Source organism: Oryzias melastigma, linkage group LG23 (genome assembly GCF_002922805.2).
Source record: "Oryzias melastigma strain HK-1 linkage group LG23, ASM292280v2, whole genome shotgun sequence".
Lineage (NCBI taxonomy): Eukaryota > Metazoa > Chordata > Actinopteri > Beloniformes > Adrianichthyidae > Oryzias > Oryzias melastigma.
In genome coordinates, this window is record NC_050534.1 from 17,497,606 (window position 1) to 17,516,613 (window position 19,008).

At 38.8% G+C, this 19,008-nt stretch overlaps 1 protein-coding gene across 17 annotated transcripts in view; it reads left to right on the forward strand.

Annotated features, from left to right (window-relative positions):
- Positions 1-19,008, forward strand: part of ppfia2 (PTPRF interacting protein alpha 2) — a 198,361-nt gene that overhangs the window by 65,654 nt on the left and 113,699 nt on the right. For 3 of the 17 annotated variants that reach the window (XM_024288179.2, XM_024288198.2, XM_024288189.2), the window contains exon 1: positions 12,070-12,616. The exons of 12 other annotated variants lie outside the window; for them this stretch is intronic. In XM_024288179.2, coding sequence (XP_024143947.1) covers positions 12,536-12,616 — 81 coding nt within the window. In that variant the 5' untranslated portion in view covers positions 12,070-12,535. Of the gene's footprint in view, positions 1-12,067; positions 12,617-19,008 lie in introns of those variants that run through there. 2 more of the 17 variants (XM_036210182.1, XM_036210183.1) reach the window with 2 other exon arrangements.

Genomic DNA, 19,008 nt, shown 5'->3' on the forward strand with positions numbered 1-19,008 from the left:
TTTTTGACTATAAGTCGCTACTTGAGTAAAAGTCCAGCAGATATGTGCAAATATGCAAAATAAAGAAGAAAAAAATCAAACAGAACTCCCTTTTTTTTGGCTTTTGAACAACTCTACTGCAGGATCTGAATCAGGACGCTTTCAGCGGTACTTCTGTGTCTCTATTACCCAGTTTGATGCCCCATAATAGTCAGAGGAGGGAAAAAATACAAACAAGAATAAAAATATCTTGATGCAAATAAGAAAAATCTCATAAAGTTCCTCCACGTTTGTTTTAGACGTTTCTTCTTCTGCGTTGCTATGAGTAGCAAACACGGATACACACACACACACATGCAGCGCCCTCTGGTGGCTCTAAGTCAATTTCTATTTTTTTTTAATCATATATCACCATGGCCAAACTTTACAAAAAAAGAAAAGAAAAGAAACGCAACTTATACAACTGGAAGCATCAGAATGAAGCCAACATACTTTCTACATCACGAATACGCTCTTTTCTGAGCAACACTAAAGAAATGCTTAAAAAATTATCCTAATATACTTTAAATTTGTCCTCCATCATCAAAAAAATGCAGTAAAAACACCAAAAACACCATTTCACCACCAGAGTGGGTCTTTAAATGAACTTTAATGAGAACACTTCTGCTGCTGAATTTTCCCTCCTCCTCTCACCTCACATAATACGCGTTCTAAATTTGAAGTTCCTCTCATTACCTCCAGAACTTTAACCTCATTTTCTTCGCCTCCTTTATTGCATTACTTAAGAAGCTTCAGAGCAAAACTGCAGCAAAAGATGCTTTTTAATTCCTTTAAACGGACGCCGTGCAGCAGCAGGATCCTTTGTGGGGCTGGGGGCGGTAATGAGAGAGTTATGAGATTGTTTTTTCTTTGCTCCTGCGCTGCCGGAGAAGACTGATGAGTCCAGAGAATGTAAGAAGAGCAAAGGATGGAGGAAAAAAACATACTCGCAAAATAAAAAACATTTTTAGGCTACGATGTTTGATGTTTCTAACGGTAGAACATGTAATGAAAGGGTTTGAAGTGTTGTGATGCTGTTGTTGCTTGGAGGTGTAGTTGTGTTGCTTTGCTCTAAGATGCAAGCTGGAAGGATAAACCGCCCACTCAGAGCCGTCTGCGGGTAAAAAAGAGGCTCCGCCCACAGGAAATATCAAGGTTGTAAACCGCCTGAAAAAATCTGAATGTGCATTTTTTTTTTCTGGTTAGTGAATTGCGAAGTATGAAGGGTAAAGTAAGTTGCTTATGATATAGTGATGGGAGATTTGAAAAAAAAAATGTATACCGCGATATAAATTAACGATATATATCACGATATACCACAATAAAGTATATTTTCAGTTATTTTTTGGAAAAAATAGACAAAAATGTAAATTAATTTATCTGACTTTAGTATTTTAACTAACATGTAACTGAATTGTAACAAATGAGAAAAAAATTAAAGTTTCTTGGTAGGAAAACACATTTTTGCACAAAAGTTCAGCAATAAAAATAAAACAAATAAAAATGATTGAGATAAATGGCACAATAGACACTTTTCTATCGCCCACACGATGGATAAGTGATGCCGTTGTACGATGCCTCTAATGGTTTTAGTTAAGGCATAAAAGTAGTATCTGTTTGGTTTTCAATAAATTGTCAGAGTGAGACATCTTTTATTTCAGTTAAGTTTAAAGGAGAAAAGAAGAATTTGGCCCCATTACATAATAATTTTACAAATAAACACAAATCAACTTGTGCGATAAGTCATTAAAACACAGAATATTTCGATTTACTGCAGATACTTTCAGATTTCTGTCTCGGCACTAGCACTCATCATCTATCAAAGGAGACGTCGGCGTCTTATTCCGGTCATGGAGCCCCAACATATGTGGGAGCGGCTAAGAATGAAGAGATTTTGGGAAATGGTGGTTGGTGGTTTTACAGAGGAGCTGTGGGTCCAACAATTCCACATGACACGTCCAACTTTTATGAGTGATCCTGTGGGACCTCTTATCGAAGTGTGGGATCCAGTTGGTCATGTGACTCATTTCATTCGGAAAAAGTGTTTCCATTGATTGCAGTTTTGTGAAATAAGTCTTAAAAACCAACATCCTCAAGAGCAAAAACCTTTTTCCAATAAATTTGACGTTTATCCGAGATATGTATTTGTATTAGACAAATTTATTATCGTAAATCCAATTTGCTGAATTTTATAGCCAATGAAAACGCAACGAGACAGAAACTCATTGAAATGTTGCTGATTTAGGAGAATGAAAAACAACTTTTACACATTTCCTCTCACTCTGTTTTACCAATATCTATAAGTCATAAACGGTAAAACTTCCATTAATCTTTCTCTCGTTGCTTTGCCCCGCCCTCGTAACTCCTGGCCAATGACTGAAGAGATCCAACTTTTGAAGAAAACTCTCGAGTTGCAGCTCAGGAGACGCATGCGAGCCGCTGTGTCAGGTTCCCTCCTCACCTGCCCGATAACCCGCCATCCTCCAGATGTTTCAATGCCTACATTGAGGAGAATGATTGACAGCTCCGGTTCTGGAATCAGCATGTTTCCTCAGAAGTGCTGAGGGGTGCACTCCATCAGGACAGTCATTTCACTCCAAAGTGCTCTCCGCTCGCTTCCAGTTTGATTACTTTCTCGTATCACGGACTCATATTTTATGTATGAGTAAACAAAAAAAAAACTCTAAAGGAGCCTTATTTTTGATGTTTTGATCAATGGTTTTTTCTAACGTCGCTTTAAAAGACTTTGAGGCGTTTTGAGGTCCCAGAAGAGCAGAAGCTCCTTGATATGTGCTGTCAGGAGAGAGGAGGATTTGGGTTGAGGGAAGCTCAGGGATGAAAGAGCTGTGGGCTCCAGTCCCTGCTGCCTCTTTACACCGTTTTCAGCCTTGTCAAGAGGCTTTCTTTATCCTAGCCACGAGGCTTCGTTTTAGATGACAAGATACTGACGGAGAGTCCGTCTTTTGGAGGGAAATGTCAGCAGAAGTTTACACTTCCTGTAAGGTTTAATGACCACAAATTGAAGCTCAAAAGCAGCTGGATTTGGAGAGAGAAAGAGCAAAGAAAACCAAAAATGGGTGCTGGGTATCACCGATAACTTCAAGAATTGATTAAATTCGATTCACCAGAGGCTGGATCGATTCAAATCCGATTTTTATTTCAATTCTTTCGATCCACTTAACTCGATTCGGCACATTTGTTTATAAATACATTAATAATACATATATATATTTATATATATGTTTTGAAAACAGAGGAGCTCCAATAATTGTTCTGCCTCTCCTGGAGGGCGTTTCAGTTTGGCCACTAGGTGGCGAGCGTGCTTTTTCAGTTCGCCTCTGCAGGAAATGGCCCTTAAAAATGCTTACTTTGAAATTAAGGCTTCAAAAACACAAATCTTTACGATTACACTCTAATAACATAACTTTTCTTTCTTCTAAAAGCATAAACTTTAAATTCCTATTATTGTTTGGAAAGATTTTTTGAGAGATTCAGAGTTTTAGCAGATGAAATGAGAAAAATCAAAGCCAAAAAAAGCGGGAAAGTTTGGAGACTGACGAAAAATGGGGACATCTGGTGGTCAAATGAGAGCATTGCAACTTTTTTAATCCACATTTTAATATTATTTTATATTTTTGCTGCCAATATTTTTGTTTTTTTACTAAAACAAATACTGTGATGTCCTTAGATGACAGTAAAAATGATGACAGTAAAAGTTTTTGCTATAAGAAATGTGACACAATTCCAGTTTAAGCAACAAGATGTAAAGTAGTAACATTCTGTTTTAGTTTTGCTCATGAATCTGAAATGAAAAATACAAATAATCCCCTAAATTTAAAACTATCTGCATCTGTTCCAAACGACTTCTGCAGTTTATTGATCTGATCTTTTGCTTTTCCACCTGTGCCCACTTATTTTTATCGATTGTTTTTTCTCCTCTTGTCTCAATTTCAGGGGATAAATTACTTAGATGGCTTGTCTTGTTTACTTAGAGCGTCTAAAACCGAATTATGTTTCAAAGGAAAAAATCCACCTTCATGTTTTCATAAGTCGAGTCCACCCGAGAGGTCGCTCCTGGTTTCATTTGTTTGTCCTCTCCTCCAGCGTTTATTTCCTGCAGCCAGATGGTATCGACGGGCTGCGATTTCCCACACCAGCGCGCTCTTGAACGCTCGCAGATGTCCGCTCGCACTGTATCCTTGGCGATACCTCCCCCTAATGTTCCAGCTTTGACGGGAGCCGGGCGGCGTCCATTATGGCTGTCTGCCCACACGCACGCCTGTTGATGCGATCAATATGCATGTGGGGCTTCACAGCAGATATTTGTTCCAAGAAGCCTGCGCTTCGGGGAGGAAGCCACGACCTTTACCGTCACCTGCCACTCCACCGCCCAAGCAGTGGCTGTTCAGAAAGATTTTGATCAAGATTATGTTGTATGACTGCCTGGCACAACCTGCCCCCCCCATTACCCCCATTTTAGTTTCTGAGCGACCCTTCACCATCCCCCTCCGTCTCTGCCCACCTGGTCAGAGCCCTTGTGACACATTCATGAAAAAAAACCCACTATTTTCAAAATGGAGGCTTTTCGATGGTTTTATCACCATAGCAACCATTTTAGTTTTTGGTCTCCTGGGGGTAACAAACCGGTTGATGTAATTTTAAGAAGAATCTGGAAAAGTAAATTTTGGGATTTCCTTAGCAACAGAGTTTTTTTGTCAACCACGCCCACATTCTTAATCTGTGCATATCGTGTGTCGCATCATTTCATTCAGCTTGAGCAAGGGCTTCATTCGTGTGTCAAATTTTCACAATATTCCGGTAAAAATTTTAACTATCTTTGTGTCATATGTCATATCATTTCGTTGAGCTCGAGCCATAGATTCATTAGTGTGTCAAATTTTTGCAACATTTTGGTAAAAATATTGAAACTGCACTTTTGCTAGCTCCCCATGCTAAAGCCATTCAAAAGGTACACTCTTTAAAACCAACAAACCAGTAATTCTGATGAGTTGTGTCGTGAGAGATCAAATTTAAATTTGTAAGTAAGCCTAAAAATGATTTCTTCTTTTCTTTTGTGGAGGTCTTGAGGTCAAAGGTCAACAAAACTTTGGTTGTAGTCTTAACCTGACGGTGTGTGTGTTAAAGTTTTTGAGGATTGCTCAAATAAAAGTTTTCTCTTCTCAAATTCATGAAAAAACACAATTTTCAAAATGGCGGCTTTCTGTTGGTTCTATCTCCATAGCAACCATTTTAGTTTTTGGTCTCCTGTGGTTGACAAACAAGTTTGTGTCATTTTCAAAAGAATCGGCTAATGTAAATATTTTAATTTCCTTGACAACAGAGGTTTTTGTTAACCACGCCCACATTCTTAATCTGTGCATATCGTGTGTCATATCATTACATTCAGCTTGAGCCAGGGCTTCATTCGTGTGTCAAATTTTCACAATATTCCGGTGAAAATTGCGTAAGCAACAGAGAAAAACCACTTTAGCAAGCTCCCATGCTAAATGTTTAAACCTCAACAGAGCGTAAAAGTAATGTTTAATGATTTGTGTGATGAGATATTAAAACAAAATGTGTAAGGGGGCCTAAAGATGATTTCTGTTTTTCTTTTTGGGGGGAGGGGATTGAAGATGGTGGCCTCTTCTTGAGATCAAAACTTTGATTGTGCTTTTAAACTTGAACTGGTGACATATGTTTGAAAGTTTGTGAAGATTTCCTATATTCTGCAAAAATGTGAAAATCGGCAAATTTCACATTTTTCCTCAAAATGGGTCCCAAGCCGTAGGTCCCGTGCCCATCCCATAATAATCTTAGAACTTCTTTCAGTTATCCCGCACTCGTGTGTTTTGGTGTGTTGTTACTTTTTAAAACTATTTTATTTGATCCCTATAAAAGATTTTGTCCCCATTCATTTTTTGAACAGTTCCTCCGGCTGTGATGTCATCATTTTTGGTTGGAGGTCGTTCATGATGTAAAAAAATTCATGTTCAGCGGGTAATGGTGAGTTTTTGAGTTTGTGTCGGAGGTTTCATTTTTGCTCAAAATCGCAGAAATAAAGAAGAATTGCTAAAACCATCTGGTCCAGGTCCGTTTCAGGACATAAGAACGGGTTAAGCACATTTTTGCCAGCAGTAGAAGTTCAGGAGTTCGTGGTTTCGATGAGGACCTTTCACATGCTGGATGTTACTGACAGCTCGTGAAGTACGATGTGAAGTGAAGCAGCATGGAAAGACTCAAACGGGCAGAGACACGTGTGTTAATGGAAGGTGACAGAGGTGTGCAGCCTGAGGGAGATGAACCATCAAAAACCTTTCTTTAGTGACAACATTTGCAAAAAGAAATTCAGAACTTTGGTGCTAAAACGGTATTGTTGCTGTGAGCTGAGGAATCCACAGTTTGACAGCGGAGTTCTGGTACGTGACAGCAAAGCCTCGCCACCTTCAAGGCTCTGGTCTCCAGTCAGCTTGTTAATAGCATGTGTGCGACACTGAGCCGGGCGCAACCTAGTATGCTAATTCTAACCTGTCACCGTGTCCCTGGAGAGTTCCCGGAGTCCTACGGAGACTCATCAGGAGCTGCATTTCAAACCTGCTCTTTGGCTAAAAGACGGAGGAACTGCCTCTGGAGCAGCTGTTCACAGATACACAACTAGAACATGGAGGACACAAGTGTTGATGTATTCAAAACATGTGAAGGAGGGTGGAATTAGAGCCATATCAGAGTAGGACTGTGGATTGTTACTTAGGTGGCAATTAATCTAAATAAATCTAAACAAACCGTAACTTTTAACATAACTACAAACTAGATATATAGCATAACCTGCCTGCAATTATGCTAGTATGACTGCTGTAAGCTGAATTTGGCTGCTGAAGTTGCTGAAAATCATAGCTAAATATGCTAAAGCTGATAGCTGAAATCACTGAAGCTAAAAGCTGAAAATACTGAAGTGGATAACCAGCTAAGATATTAGCTAAATGCCAAATTAGCCTAAAAAACAAAACCGTGTTAGCCAAAACAGCTAGCATGTAGCTGAAAAAAATTGCTAAACTTCAAAATAGCCTAAAAAACTTAAAAAAAAACCTAAATTAGCCAAAACAGCTAGCAGGTAGGTGAAATATTAGCTAAACTCCAAAATAACCTAAAAAATCTTTTGATCTAAATCAAGAATTCGTAAAAATGAAATCACATAAAATATGCGCTACAATGTAAATTATGTTTTTAACTTACATTTTTCTCATGATTCAATTTTATTTATATTGCCCAATATCACAACACACTTGTCTCAATAGGCTTCACAGCAGTAATCGTGCACAAACACAACGTCAATCATAAAATATAAACAATAGTTAGTTGGTAAGCTAAACTAAACAGACTAAGATAAACTGGTGAGGAAAATCTAAAACACAGATTCTAGGACGGACGAGCGATGTACCAGGACTGTTAAGAAGAATTATCTTGTTTAACTCTAAAACTACACATTTAAATAGTGAACAAGGTGGGCTGGAATGGGGGACAGAAGGGGGCGCGAGACGAGCCACAGGCGAGGTCCACGGCCAACAACCGGAGCACAGACGAGTGGAGTGAGAAAGAGGAACAACACCTGAATCACACTACATCAAACAGAGGGATGGAGAACTAAAAAAGTAATAGATAAAAATAGAGGATGATGACAAATATTCAGAAAACTAAGATTAAAACAATATTTCTGAATATTTTTGAAATTGTTGTAATTCAGGGGAAGACATAAAAATGTAGTTTAAAAAAGGCCTATTGTTCTGTATAAACTACAACTCAGGGGCCACCAGCTCTCAGCTCCGCTCCATTCCGATGCATCGACTTGTAGACGACTAGATCCATCTTTGCTTTTACTCGTCTTAACTGGGATCTGGCTCAAAACTGTATGGCTAGATAGCTCCAAGTTTGCTCGCCTTTTTTGTTGCAACGCTAATGTTAGCTTGTAAGGTAGAGAGAGAAAATGTAAACAAAGGGATAATGGGAAATGGGTGTAGGCTTACTCCTGTGCCAACAGTCTCTCGTAACTATAGAGTTCCATGTGGCTCGTCTCTGCTCCTGTCCTTGGCCGTGGACCTCGCCTCTGGCTTAACTCGTTCCTCCATCTATCCCCCAGTTCTATGTTGATGAAAGATCATCTGTGCTCCTGGACCTCGGCCGTGGACCTGGCCTCTGGCTCGTCTCGGGTTTTCATTGGAAAAAAAACTCACATTTTAGATGACGCTGTCTGGCTCAACTTCTCTGTCATGCTAGCATGTATGTAATTATGTAATTATTTGCAAAATTTTTATAACATTTGCACTAAAATATTCATTTTTTTACATTTCAAACTGTCAACTATATTTCAAACCAAGTAAGTTTCTCAGAAATTATTTCAGAATTTTTTTTGTAAGCTACACAAAAAAACTTGATACTTTTATTTTGAAAATCAGAACATTTCCCGGCACTTCACTTTGAAGATTTATTCATGTTTAAATTAGTTTGTATGTTTTAAAATCCAACATTATGACAACAACAACAACATTTCTGCAACTTTAGGGTTAAAATTACATTATTTGAATTGTATTGTCACAAACCCTCACATATATTTTTATAAAGTTTACGATTCAGAGATCTCTGACTTTGCAAATATTCATACTCAAATTCTCAAGTACAGATTTCTAAAATCCTGGTATCCAGAAAGTCCTTACAGTCCGATCTCTGAGTGATGGTTCTTTGTTTCTTTGGGCTTCTAGAATAAAAAAATAAAGCCTTGGACAAAAGCAAAAATTAAAAATACCCCTTCTAGAGTTAAAATGTTTTTAAGCGTCTGCAAAAATGGACTCCAAGCGCTCATCATCTCTCCTGAGTCACGCCTCTGCTCCAGTTTCGTCCATCTCCTGTGTGATCAGTCTCAGATCAACAGCGTCGCTGGGGCGGCGCCTACGGTTTCAACACTCCAGAGCTCATTCACATCCTCTCCATTAAAGCTTTTCTGTCTCCTGGTGTTAGATGTAGCTTCAACAGCCAGACGGTCATTACATATGCTCAAAGTGGCCGGTGCCTTGTTTGCAGCTCATTTGCAGTTAAAGATGTTATTTCTGGACCAAACGGCAGCAAAACGCTCCGTCGCTGCGCGCTCACGTGAAGCCACATAAAAAGGTGGAATTTGCATGAATCTTCAGGCCAATCAGAGGATTCTCTGCGCTCTTATTGTGGAGGAGGCCTCATTTGGGTTGAACATCGATCCAAACGGCACTCCTCCTTCCGTCGAACTGCTCTTTCATCTGCACAAATGTTCATATTAAACTTTATCGAACAAATTTATAGTTTTAGGTGTGTCAAACCACTTTAAAAAAAGAACACAAATAAAAGACAAAAGCTTAAAAAACATTAAAACACACAAAAATTATGAAAAGAATAAAAACAGTAATTAAAATTAAAGCAGACCCATTCCTTTAAAAGTAGTTGGGCAACTCCCGGACAAGCCCCCAAGTTGTCAAGGATGATATAATCTGGAACGCCTCATATGTGGATTCATTCTGGTCGAGTTTACTGATACCAAAGCGGTTTTGAGAGATATATGGCACTCTGTCAAAATGGATTGTGAATATGCTAACGCGGCTAACGTATAGCCATTTTATGTTTGTAGCTAGCACGGTTGGGATTTTTTTGTAGTCACAGCGACAAAAGTAAAAGTCTGTTTTTGTTTTAAACAAGGCAGGGTGTAGCAGGTATTGTGAATATGCTAACGCGGCTAATGTGGCTAGCATGCAGCATGTTTACATTTAGTGTATATTTTAGAGATAATATTTTTCTTTTTTTTTAATCTTTGGTCCAACCCAGAATACTTGAAACTTTCCGTAAAATAATGTATTTTATCGAGAGTAAACACTTAATTTTATCACTAATAAATACTGCGACGCACTACTTTTTAAACACAATCACTTATTAATTTACAAATTAATGTATATTTCATTATGATCTGCAGTTTTATAAATGAAAAAATCTTTGCATTTATGTCACAAAACTGTTGTGAATTTTCAGAATTTGGGACTTCAACTGTTTTTTTCTTTAGGATTACATTCAGTTTCGTATTTTGTTTTGCTTCTGTTTCTCACCGTGGGATCAATAAAGTTTTTTTTATTCTATTGTATTGAGTCTCTCGGTTCCTTCCATACCTGGATGGTTGGAGTTTCTCCTCGGCTGTGGCTCCTGTCAGGTCCTCTTTCTCCTTTCATCATTCCATCCCCCCTGATCAGTCAATGTCCCAAATTTAGACCCATCTGGAGCCTCTGTGCTGATGCACCGGCTCTTCCCAGCATGCATCTCTCTCTCTCCTGACAAGGGGGAGAAAGGAAAGTGATGTTCGACTCGCTGAAATCTGGCTTGAAGAGTCCTGAGGCTAAAACTGCTTTCTGAGAATTCAGCTGATTTCAGACGACACAGAACTTCAGCTTTCTTTGCTTTTGGGCTTTTAAAGTAAATTTGACAATTTTATTGTTGTTTGTGTTGTTAACAGCAGCCAAAACGTCTAATTTGAAGTCTAACTTTGACTTTGTGAGTTCTGCATTGTTAAGAGTGTTTTATTAACAGTATTTTAGCTATTTTTGAGCATCAACTCTTATAAAAAGAGAACAAATACTGACATTTTTATTTTTAAATTGACCAAAAATGAACCAGACTCCATTCTTTACTGTTGTTTCTTTGACATTTTTGCAATATTTTTTATTAAAATCTATAGTTAAAGCCAAAAATTACTATAAATTCTACTTGAATTTGCACAAAATAATCAGAGTCACAGTTGAAACTAATAAAAATTGATTCATTTTATGGTTTTTAATAAAGAAGAGGGAAGAAATGGATTTACTTGATGAATGTTTGACATAAAATCTCCAAGTTATTAGAACCCCAAATTGTGTTTTTGGAGTTCTGGTTGCATTTCTCTCATGATGAAGACATATATAAAGAAATGTAAGATTATATTGTAATTTCTTTATCAAATTGTTGTGAATCAGAAGATAAAATGATGTTTGAAAAAGCTGTAAAATCCACAATCGGCGGGTCACAAGCTTCCTGCTCCGCTCCATTCTGATGGATCCACTTATAGACCAATAGATCCATGAACGTCTTTGTTTTCTTCGTCTGAGCTGGAACCTGGATCAAAATTGTGCGGCTGAATGGCTCCGATGTTGCTCTCCATTTTTGTTGCACCAGTAATGTTAGCTTGCACTAATATAATCGTAATTAGAAGACAACTGGGAACGATTTTAAGATAAACAAAATGATTTGTGTGTCAATTACATAATTTTAACTTGATATGTGCGCCGTATATTTGGTACAAAAATTGATAGTTCATGCGTGAAAAGCCCGTTATACATATGTGGACATGAGAGAAGCCACAATTTGCTTAGCGTCTTGCAAAAATCACGCACAATAGTGTAAGATTTCCGTAATAATCACGTATGAAGTTCGTTTTATAGGCATAAACTGGATAATTCTTAATTGACCAAAAATTTTAGATCATTGACGAACATCTCTGCACATCGACGAATGATGAACGGAAGAAATACTTGCGTATATCAAGCATGTATCACGAAAAAACAAAATTAAAGACGTGGAAGATGCACAAATTGTACATAGTGGTTATGTGACAAGGCCTTAATTGGGTTGGTTTGGTGAGGGGGCGGAGCCAACCACCTATAAAACCATCTTTTTTTTGTTACATGGCTTCCTTAGTGCTGCGACGTGGGCTGTTTCCCTGACATAATTTTCTTCTGTTTTTGTTTTAAATAATAAAATGACTGTTTTTTGGACTGTGGTTTGCTCCACTGACAGTGAGAGGTTTGAATTCGAATGGGATAGGCTCCAGCAACCCTGTGACCCCCCCCTCCAATTAGTAATAATGCAGAGTCAGAAACTTCTGCATCCACATCGCTTTTAGAAATGAAGCAGCTGAGAAAACTGGTTCCCTCCATCCTCCAAATGCGCAGACTCTGTTGGAAAAGAGGAAATGCTCTTAAAAGGCTTATTTTTTTATTTTATTTAAAAGTGTCGTTTTGGATTGTGAGGTTCTGGAGGCGTGCCTGTGCTCCAAAAGGACAAACGCTGCTCTGCTGTGTTGCTGGCTCTGATGCTCCGACTGATTATTGGAGGAGGAGGAGGAGGAGGAGGAGGCGGGGGGAGGCGGTAATCCGCGCGCAGACGGAGCCGTCCGCGCCGCCGGCAGAGCTGCTCGGAGCGGGCGTGGGGGGAGCATGGAGCCGCGCTGTGCGCTTCATCCCGGTCGCTAAGACGCGCGCGGAGATCCGTCATCTGCGCACGAGCGCGCGAGGGAAGCCGGAGAGTTGTTGTCACTTTATAGAAAACATTTTTTTCTATAAATTTCGTGGGTTTTTTGCGTAAAGAGGAGCGCCGCGCGCCTCCGGAGCGCTCCATCTTGATGTCGGGAGCGCAGGTCAGCAGCTGATCATCCAGGATCCTATATTTTTATTTTTGGGGGATTTTCGTCGCCAAAAGGATTATGATTTTCTCCGACATGAGTGCCGGGAGCAACTCCCCGAAGGTGCACCCACCCAACGGGACGAGGTTTTACACGTTCCAGGCAAGTGAGCGGCTCGTTTCAGCGCCTCTTTCTGCGCCCCAGTTCCAGTTTGCCTTTCTCATCATCATCAGCCTTGTGGTGCGTTTGGGTGAAGAATAAAAGCCCAGGAATAAAGCGCTCTGCAGCTGCTAGGGTGACATTTACAGAATGTGGGGTGTTTCCTACCTGCGCCAACACTTCAGGGGCGGACTCACCGGTGGGAAAACTAACACTTTGGGGGCCCCGCCCAACAAACACTATAAAAATGTCTAAAATAATTTTAATTCACATTATTCTTTTATTTAAAGAAAAAAAAATCAATGTAATGACATAAGACTGCTAACAGTCTAAAAAGTGAAACGTTGAATTAATTAACAAAAGTTCTATAATTTGTTACAATTAAAGGTAATAGTTTTCATTAAATTAAAATATAGTTGATGGTTGACGGAATGCTAATGTTGCGGCTGTGGCCGTATTTTGTTTTGTTTCACTAAAAGGATTTTTATAAATCAGCGTTTTTACGTACATTTATAAAGTTGGTGCCTGAAGCACATTGCCAGAATTTTTTGTACATAAAGGAAACCTGTAAACAGAACGTATGCTGAGTTCTGTTAGGTTTGCACACTCGGTTTTGTGACACTAATTCGTTGGAGAGACTAGCATTTGTTTGAGCGGCTAGCATTTGTTGGAGAAGCTAGCATTTTTCGGAGAGGCTAGCATTCATTTGAGCGGCTAGCATTCGTTGGAGAGGCTAGCATTCGTTTGAGCGGCTGGCATTTGTTGGAGAAGCTAGCATTCGTTTGAGTGGCTAGCATTCGTGGAAAGGCTAGCATTTGTCGGAGAGGCTAGCATTCGTTTGAGCAGCTGGCATTTTTCGGAGAGGCTAGCATTTTTCGTAAAGGCTAGCATTTGTCGGAGAGGCTAGCATTTGTTTGAGCTGCTAGCATTCGTTGGAAAGGCTACCATTTGTTGTAGTGGTTAGCATTTGTTTGAGCTGTTATTATTTGTTGGAGAGGCAAGCATTCGTTTGAGCGGCTAGCATTCGTGGAAAGGCTAGCATTCATGGAAAGGCTAGCATTCGTTTGAGCGGCTAGCATTCGTTTGAGCGGCTAGCATTCATTGGGAAAGGCTACCATTAGTGGGAGCGGCTAGCATTTGTTGAATCAGCTAGTGTTCTATCCTTGTTTGGCTAGTGCTCCGTCTTTGTGTGGATAGCGCTCTGTCTTTGTTTGGCTTTTGGTTTGTCTTTGTTGCTAGCAGTCAATCTTTGTGTTGCTAGCGCTCCATTTTTGGGTGGGTAGCTATCACATTTGCCGTTCTTGGGACAAGCACAAGCAGGATACTGATTTATGCTCTGTTGAATGTTTTTTTTTTTACCTTTTATTTATCTTTTTTTGTCACTTTATAGTGTATTTTTTCCATTCATGGGGACATTTGCCCATCTTTGCCCTTGCCTACATCTGCCCTTATTTTGAAAGGAACACATGGTGAAACCCACACAATTGTCACAGTTATTATGCACAATAAATAAATTCAGAATCTTTTTTTTCAGGTTTTCAAATCTGAGATGATCCACATACGCCTACGGTGACTCCAGGTTCTGATTTCTCTGAGATTTTATCCTCGTTTTTCAAATTAAAACAAGGACAGATATCACAGTAGCCCGTATTGATTTCTGTCCAGTTCTAGTGCATATTTCAACTGAGTCCAGAGCCGGCGCATGCATGGAAATGAAGCCCTGTCAGTGGCTATTGATTAAATGTGTGCTACTCTTGTAAGGGAGCCATTCCTGCCTGTTTTATGGAGGGTGGAAAGAAAGAGGAAGATATTTGGGTGAGAGTCATAAATAGGGGTGAAATGCAATGCATTGTTGGATTTAGAGGAGTTTTACTTTGAAAATCTGTGGTTTTATCTGGAGTTGAAGGGAATCCACTGTTTTTGCAGCCTTTATTTTGAAAAATGACAAAGGAAGTCAGCACTTTGTCATCATTTTTCCGACCTAAATTGTGTCAAATGAATCTGTTCCTAACTCTTGAAGTCATTTGAAGGTGTTCCTCAAAGCATCGTAACCTCATCATTAGTGGAGACAGATTCCCCCAAGGGGTTTGTCTCTTTTTGAAGAACCGCCTCTGATATCAATCAAAGCTTCCAGGAAATCCCCGACTAAAAAGAAAATCCCTACCAGGCTTCACTTCTAATGTGGTTTAATGCCGAACAACAAGCGTCTTTTCAACAACCGATAATATTAATTTCATGTGACTGCTCTTCCATCTTCATGAATCGTTTCAGGCCAATGGAATACATTTGCAAATTAGCCTCGTTTACGTCTCAGCTGCTCAATCAAAGAAAGACAGTATATAAATTCGTAGACATGCCCCCCTCCTAAAAAACACAGAGTTTGTCGATTTTTTTCCTGATCTGCTCACAGCTGTGCCTACAGTCTCAGCGTCTCCTCTGACTTTCATCAGCACCCAAAAAGGACGACCACATGATCCTAGACGCATTTGTTTGTTTCTTTTTTGGACTTTATGTGCTAAATTGAGGACACGTTGGAACATTCGACCTTAAAATCTCATCAAAGGGTAACACAACAGGACAGTTGGAGGCTGGCTTCACTCTAGGACCAGATTTGAAAAAGTAACTTGTAAAAAAAGGGGGCGGGTTGAACTTAGGGGGCGTGGTCTGGATCTTTGATTGACAGTGAAGTTAGCTTGAGGTAACATCTTCAAAATGGAGACTAAAACAGAGCAAACTGATGCCAGCATCTTTTTAGAAATTTCTCCCGAACGGGTACTTGTTTCTGAGAGCTAAAATGATGCTAGCATCATAAGCTAATAAGGCTAACGTATTAAGCTAAGAGTCCCAAGTGAAACATTCATTGCAAATCCCGTCACCAGGACAGAGTTTTCTGGATTTAATGCCAATTTCGCTCAACCACTGTTGCCAAACTTCTAAGTCCACCAGCAAGTTGTACAAGGCAGTAGATTTTTGACAACCGAAGGCAAAACGCCTATGAGCCAAGCTAAAGCTAGCACGCTAACAACGTTACATAATCAAAGGTGGGCGGGGCTTTACACTGGAGCTGTAGAGCATGATGACGTGAAACTCCTGAAATGACCAGTCGACCAATCACAAAATTCATCTGCAATACCTTGTTTCAACCTGTAGGGGGCAGCACCTGGGCGGCTTTAGGCAATCATTTCAGGAGGTTGATTTGAAATTGTCAAAAATTGTCAACAGACAGCACTTTTAAAGCCCCATTTTTGATGTCAGCACCCCAAAAAAAATGATTTAGTGTTTAGCTACCCTATAATTACATGTGTCAAAGTCGAGGCCCGGGGGCCGGATCTGGCCCTCCAGGTAATTATATCCGGCCCTGCAGATCATTTTAATTTTTGACTAATTTTGACAAAATATATTTTTACGCAAAGTAAAATATTATTTATTCTTAGTAAAGTTAAAAAGTTACGTTTTTAAAATTTTTAAAAATTAGTTTTAGCATGTTCATTAAATTAAAAATTAAAGTTACTTACATTAAATGCGAATTAAATATGTTTTGGATTTTGGGCCTCTGTGCAATTTAGTTTGACACTTTAAATTGTCCCGTTTTTCCAGTTTTCTAAATTTTTTTATTGCACTATTTCTGCTTTATAAATATTTCATCATGAGAATAAAAGGCACATTTCTAAAGTCTGAACCTTTACTTTGATTGTGTCCCACAGTAGTCCTGGACCATGTTGTTTAATATAATTCCTCTTTCTTCTGCAGTCTAGAAATGCTTTTCATTTCAGTTATTTGACATATCTCTTTGAAAATACAAATCTTATTGATTCTTAAGTTTATTTTCGGGTTTTATTTTAAATATTTTAATTTGTTGAGCTCCCAAACTTATTCTTTTTCTTTCTAATCCAAATAAAATACCAAATTTGAGGATCTTTTTAGTTATTACTGCTGTCATTTGGTCATAGTTTGTGTTTTTTGTGCTTTTTTAAACATAAAGTATTTTCTTAATAGAAATAAATAAAACCTCTGATTGATATTTCCTGTGAACTGGAATGAGTTCTGGCCTCCATCCTTGTCTCTTCTCTTTTCTTTAAGCATGTCGTGTTTGATGTGTTGTTGTCCACAACGCCCTGCTGATCGGTTGGTCGGGGTTAAGACCCTGAAAAATGAGGCAATTAGCGCTCAGCCTGTCGTTAGACCAGCCGGTTAAAACGCATTTGTTTGTTTAGGAACGTGTTGTTTTCCTCAAGAATCCAACATGTGACCTTGTCGCCTCTGCTTGCGTAAGTTTAGAAGAAGCGAGTTAATTTAAAGAAACTGGGTAATACAAAGGGGGGAGGGGGTACGGCTGGCATTTTAATCAGCGTCTTGGCAAAGTCGTTGCAAAGTTAGCAGGAAACTTCTAGACTGCTGTCTGATCGACCCCTCCCCCGCTAACAGGACACTAATGAATTGGGTTTTTTTTCTGTTGCAACTAAAATACGTTTAGAGACAAAATCAGCTGCTTGGAAACAAAAAAAAAAACTCTGATCCAGCCAGTAAAGCTTTACCGTTTTGTGTTCTGGTCTTTTAGGCTTGTAGATCCAGTTGAAAAACCTTAATTTTACGAAGTGGCAGAGCTAGAAATGTATCGTATTGGGGGATGGGAGTGGGGGATGGGAGTGGGGGAGGGTAGCAAGTGAGCGGAAAGTCCTTACAAATATAAGAATCAAAAACACGTACTTTGAGGAGCTTCATTTTTATTTAAAATGAATGTTTTTGCAGTATTTAACCCTTGTGCTTTCCTAACTATGTTGGCGTGGGGAGTGGGGTCATCTGGACCCCACAAGTCTGCGCGCTGAACATTTTTTTTTTCTCCATGATTTTTGATTTTCAATGGTGGAGAGATGAAATCCTGTCCACCTTCATCCATATTTATTATGGGATGGATAACGCATCAATGTAAGGCATGGGTCATCTGGACCCCATACGATAGCACAAGGTAAAGAAGCTTGTATTGATTATTTCTTAATCTTTAATAATATTGACTCATATATTGATGATATCACATAATTGATTCAACTCTTTGAAATCTCTCAAATAGAAAAAAATATTTGATTTCAAGCTAAAACAGTAAATAAATAAATAAATAAATAAAATAAAAATTGATGTTATCACTGTTTTCCCAGTTGTGTTATTTTTGTTGTTGAATGAAACATAAAGTGACTCTTTCGTCACACAACAAGCCGGCTCACATCAATGTCTCGACACACTACAGGAGTTCAGATCATAAATATTCAACTTTTAAAAATGTTTCTATTCGGGGAAGGAAAACATATTTTATTCATGAGTTTATAAAAAAAAAAACACTAGTTTAATCAATTTTTTCTCTTTGTAACATTTCTAACGCAATTTGATTTTTTTTTTGTTCTGGATTTTACAAGTAATTTAAAATAAAATACACCTGTTGGGGTAAAAAAAACATTTCAATGATTTAATATTGAATTATTTTTCTAAATTAAAAAAATGAAATAAAAAAATAACTGTGTAACAGTTAGAATATTTATTTATAGTCACAAAAAGACTGACAAATAAATATTGAAAAATCATAATTTTACCCATAAATGGCACATTTTCCATATATAAAGGCTAAAAAACAAAATATTACAAAGGAAGAGAAACATTTCTTTTCAAAATAAAAGCTCATTTGGATTCAGCCAGAAACCTGGTTCCAGCTCATTTATAATTGATTAATGGACATGAATACATATATAGTATTAAAAGGGTTACTTTAGTATTTTAGTGTATATTGGGAGCATTGACTCCTTCCAAAATAAAAGAATTGAATTTGTTTGACTTCCAGCTTCTTGTTGCTTCATACCAAATCCAAAAGTTCAAACCAGAATTTTTAAGTAAAAGTTGCTAAATTAAACTAGTTGAAGGTGCTTGAACATCAGTGTTGTAGAGCCACTTTCAAAATAAAAGCTCCTTATGTTTTTATTTTCCTCTTTTATGTCAAAAATGTTGCGTTCTGCTCCTCTGCCAGCTCTTAATCTTGGAAATCCCCGCTCCTGTTGCACAATACCAGGCTGAACGTAAGGCCCCGCCCACGCTGGTGCACCCAGTGACGTGGTTGGTCACATGACCACGGGGCTTTGCCGGTTTTCCGTGCAGATGTAAGCGTGGTCACATGCATGGAAGGTGGAACCACACACACACATAATCTGATGTAGTCGCAACGGACAGCTGTGGCAGCAAGCCCCGCCCACCCAGCTGTTTCACCCTGCAGCCCCCCCTCCCAGCCTGTCACCAAAAGTTCATGGATAGGTGACGGAGCTACAAAAAGTTGATGCAAATCAGTGCAAACATCCCGTTAGACTAAACTTTTAGTATTCCTACTATCAAACACTTTTTATCGAGTCACTCGTCTC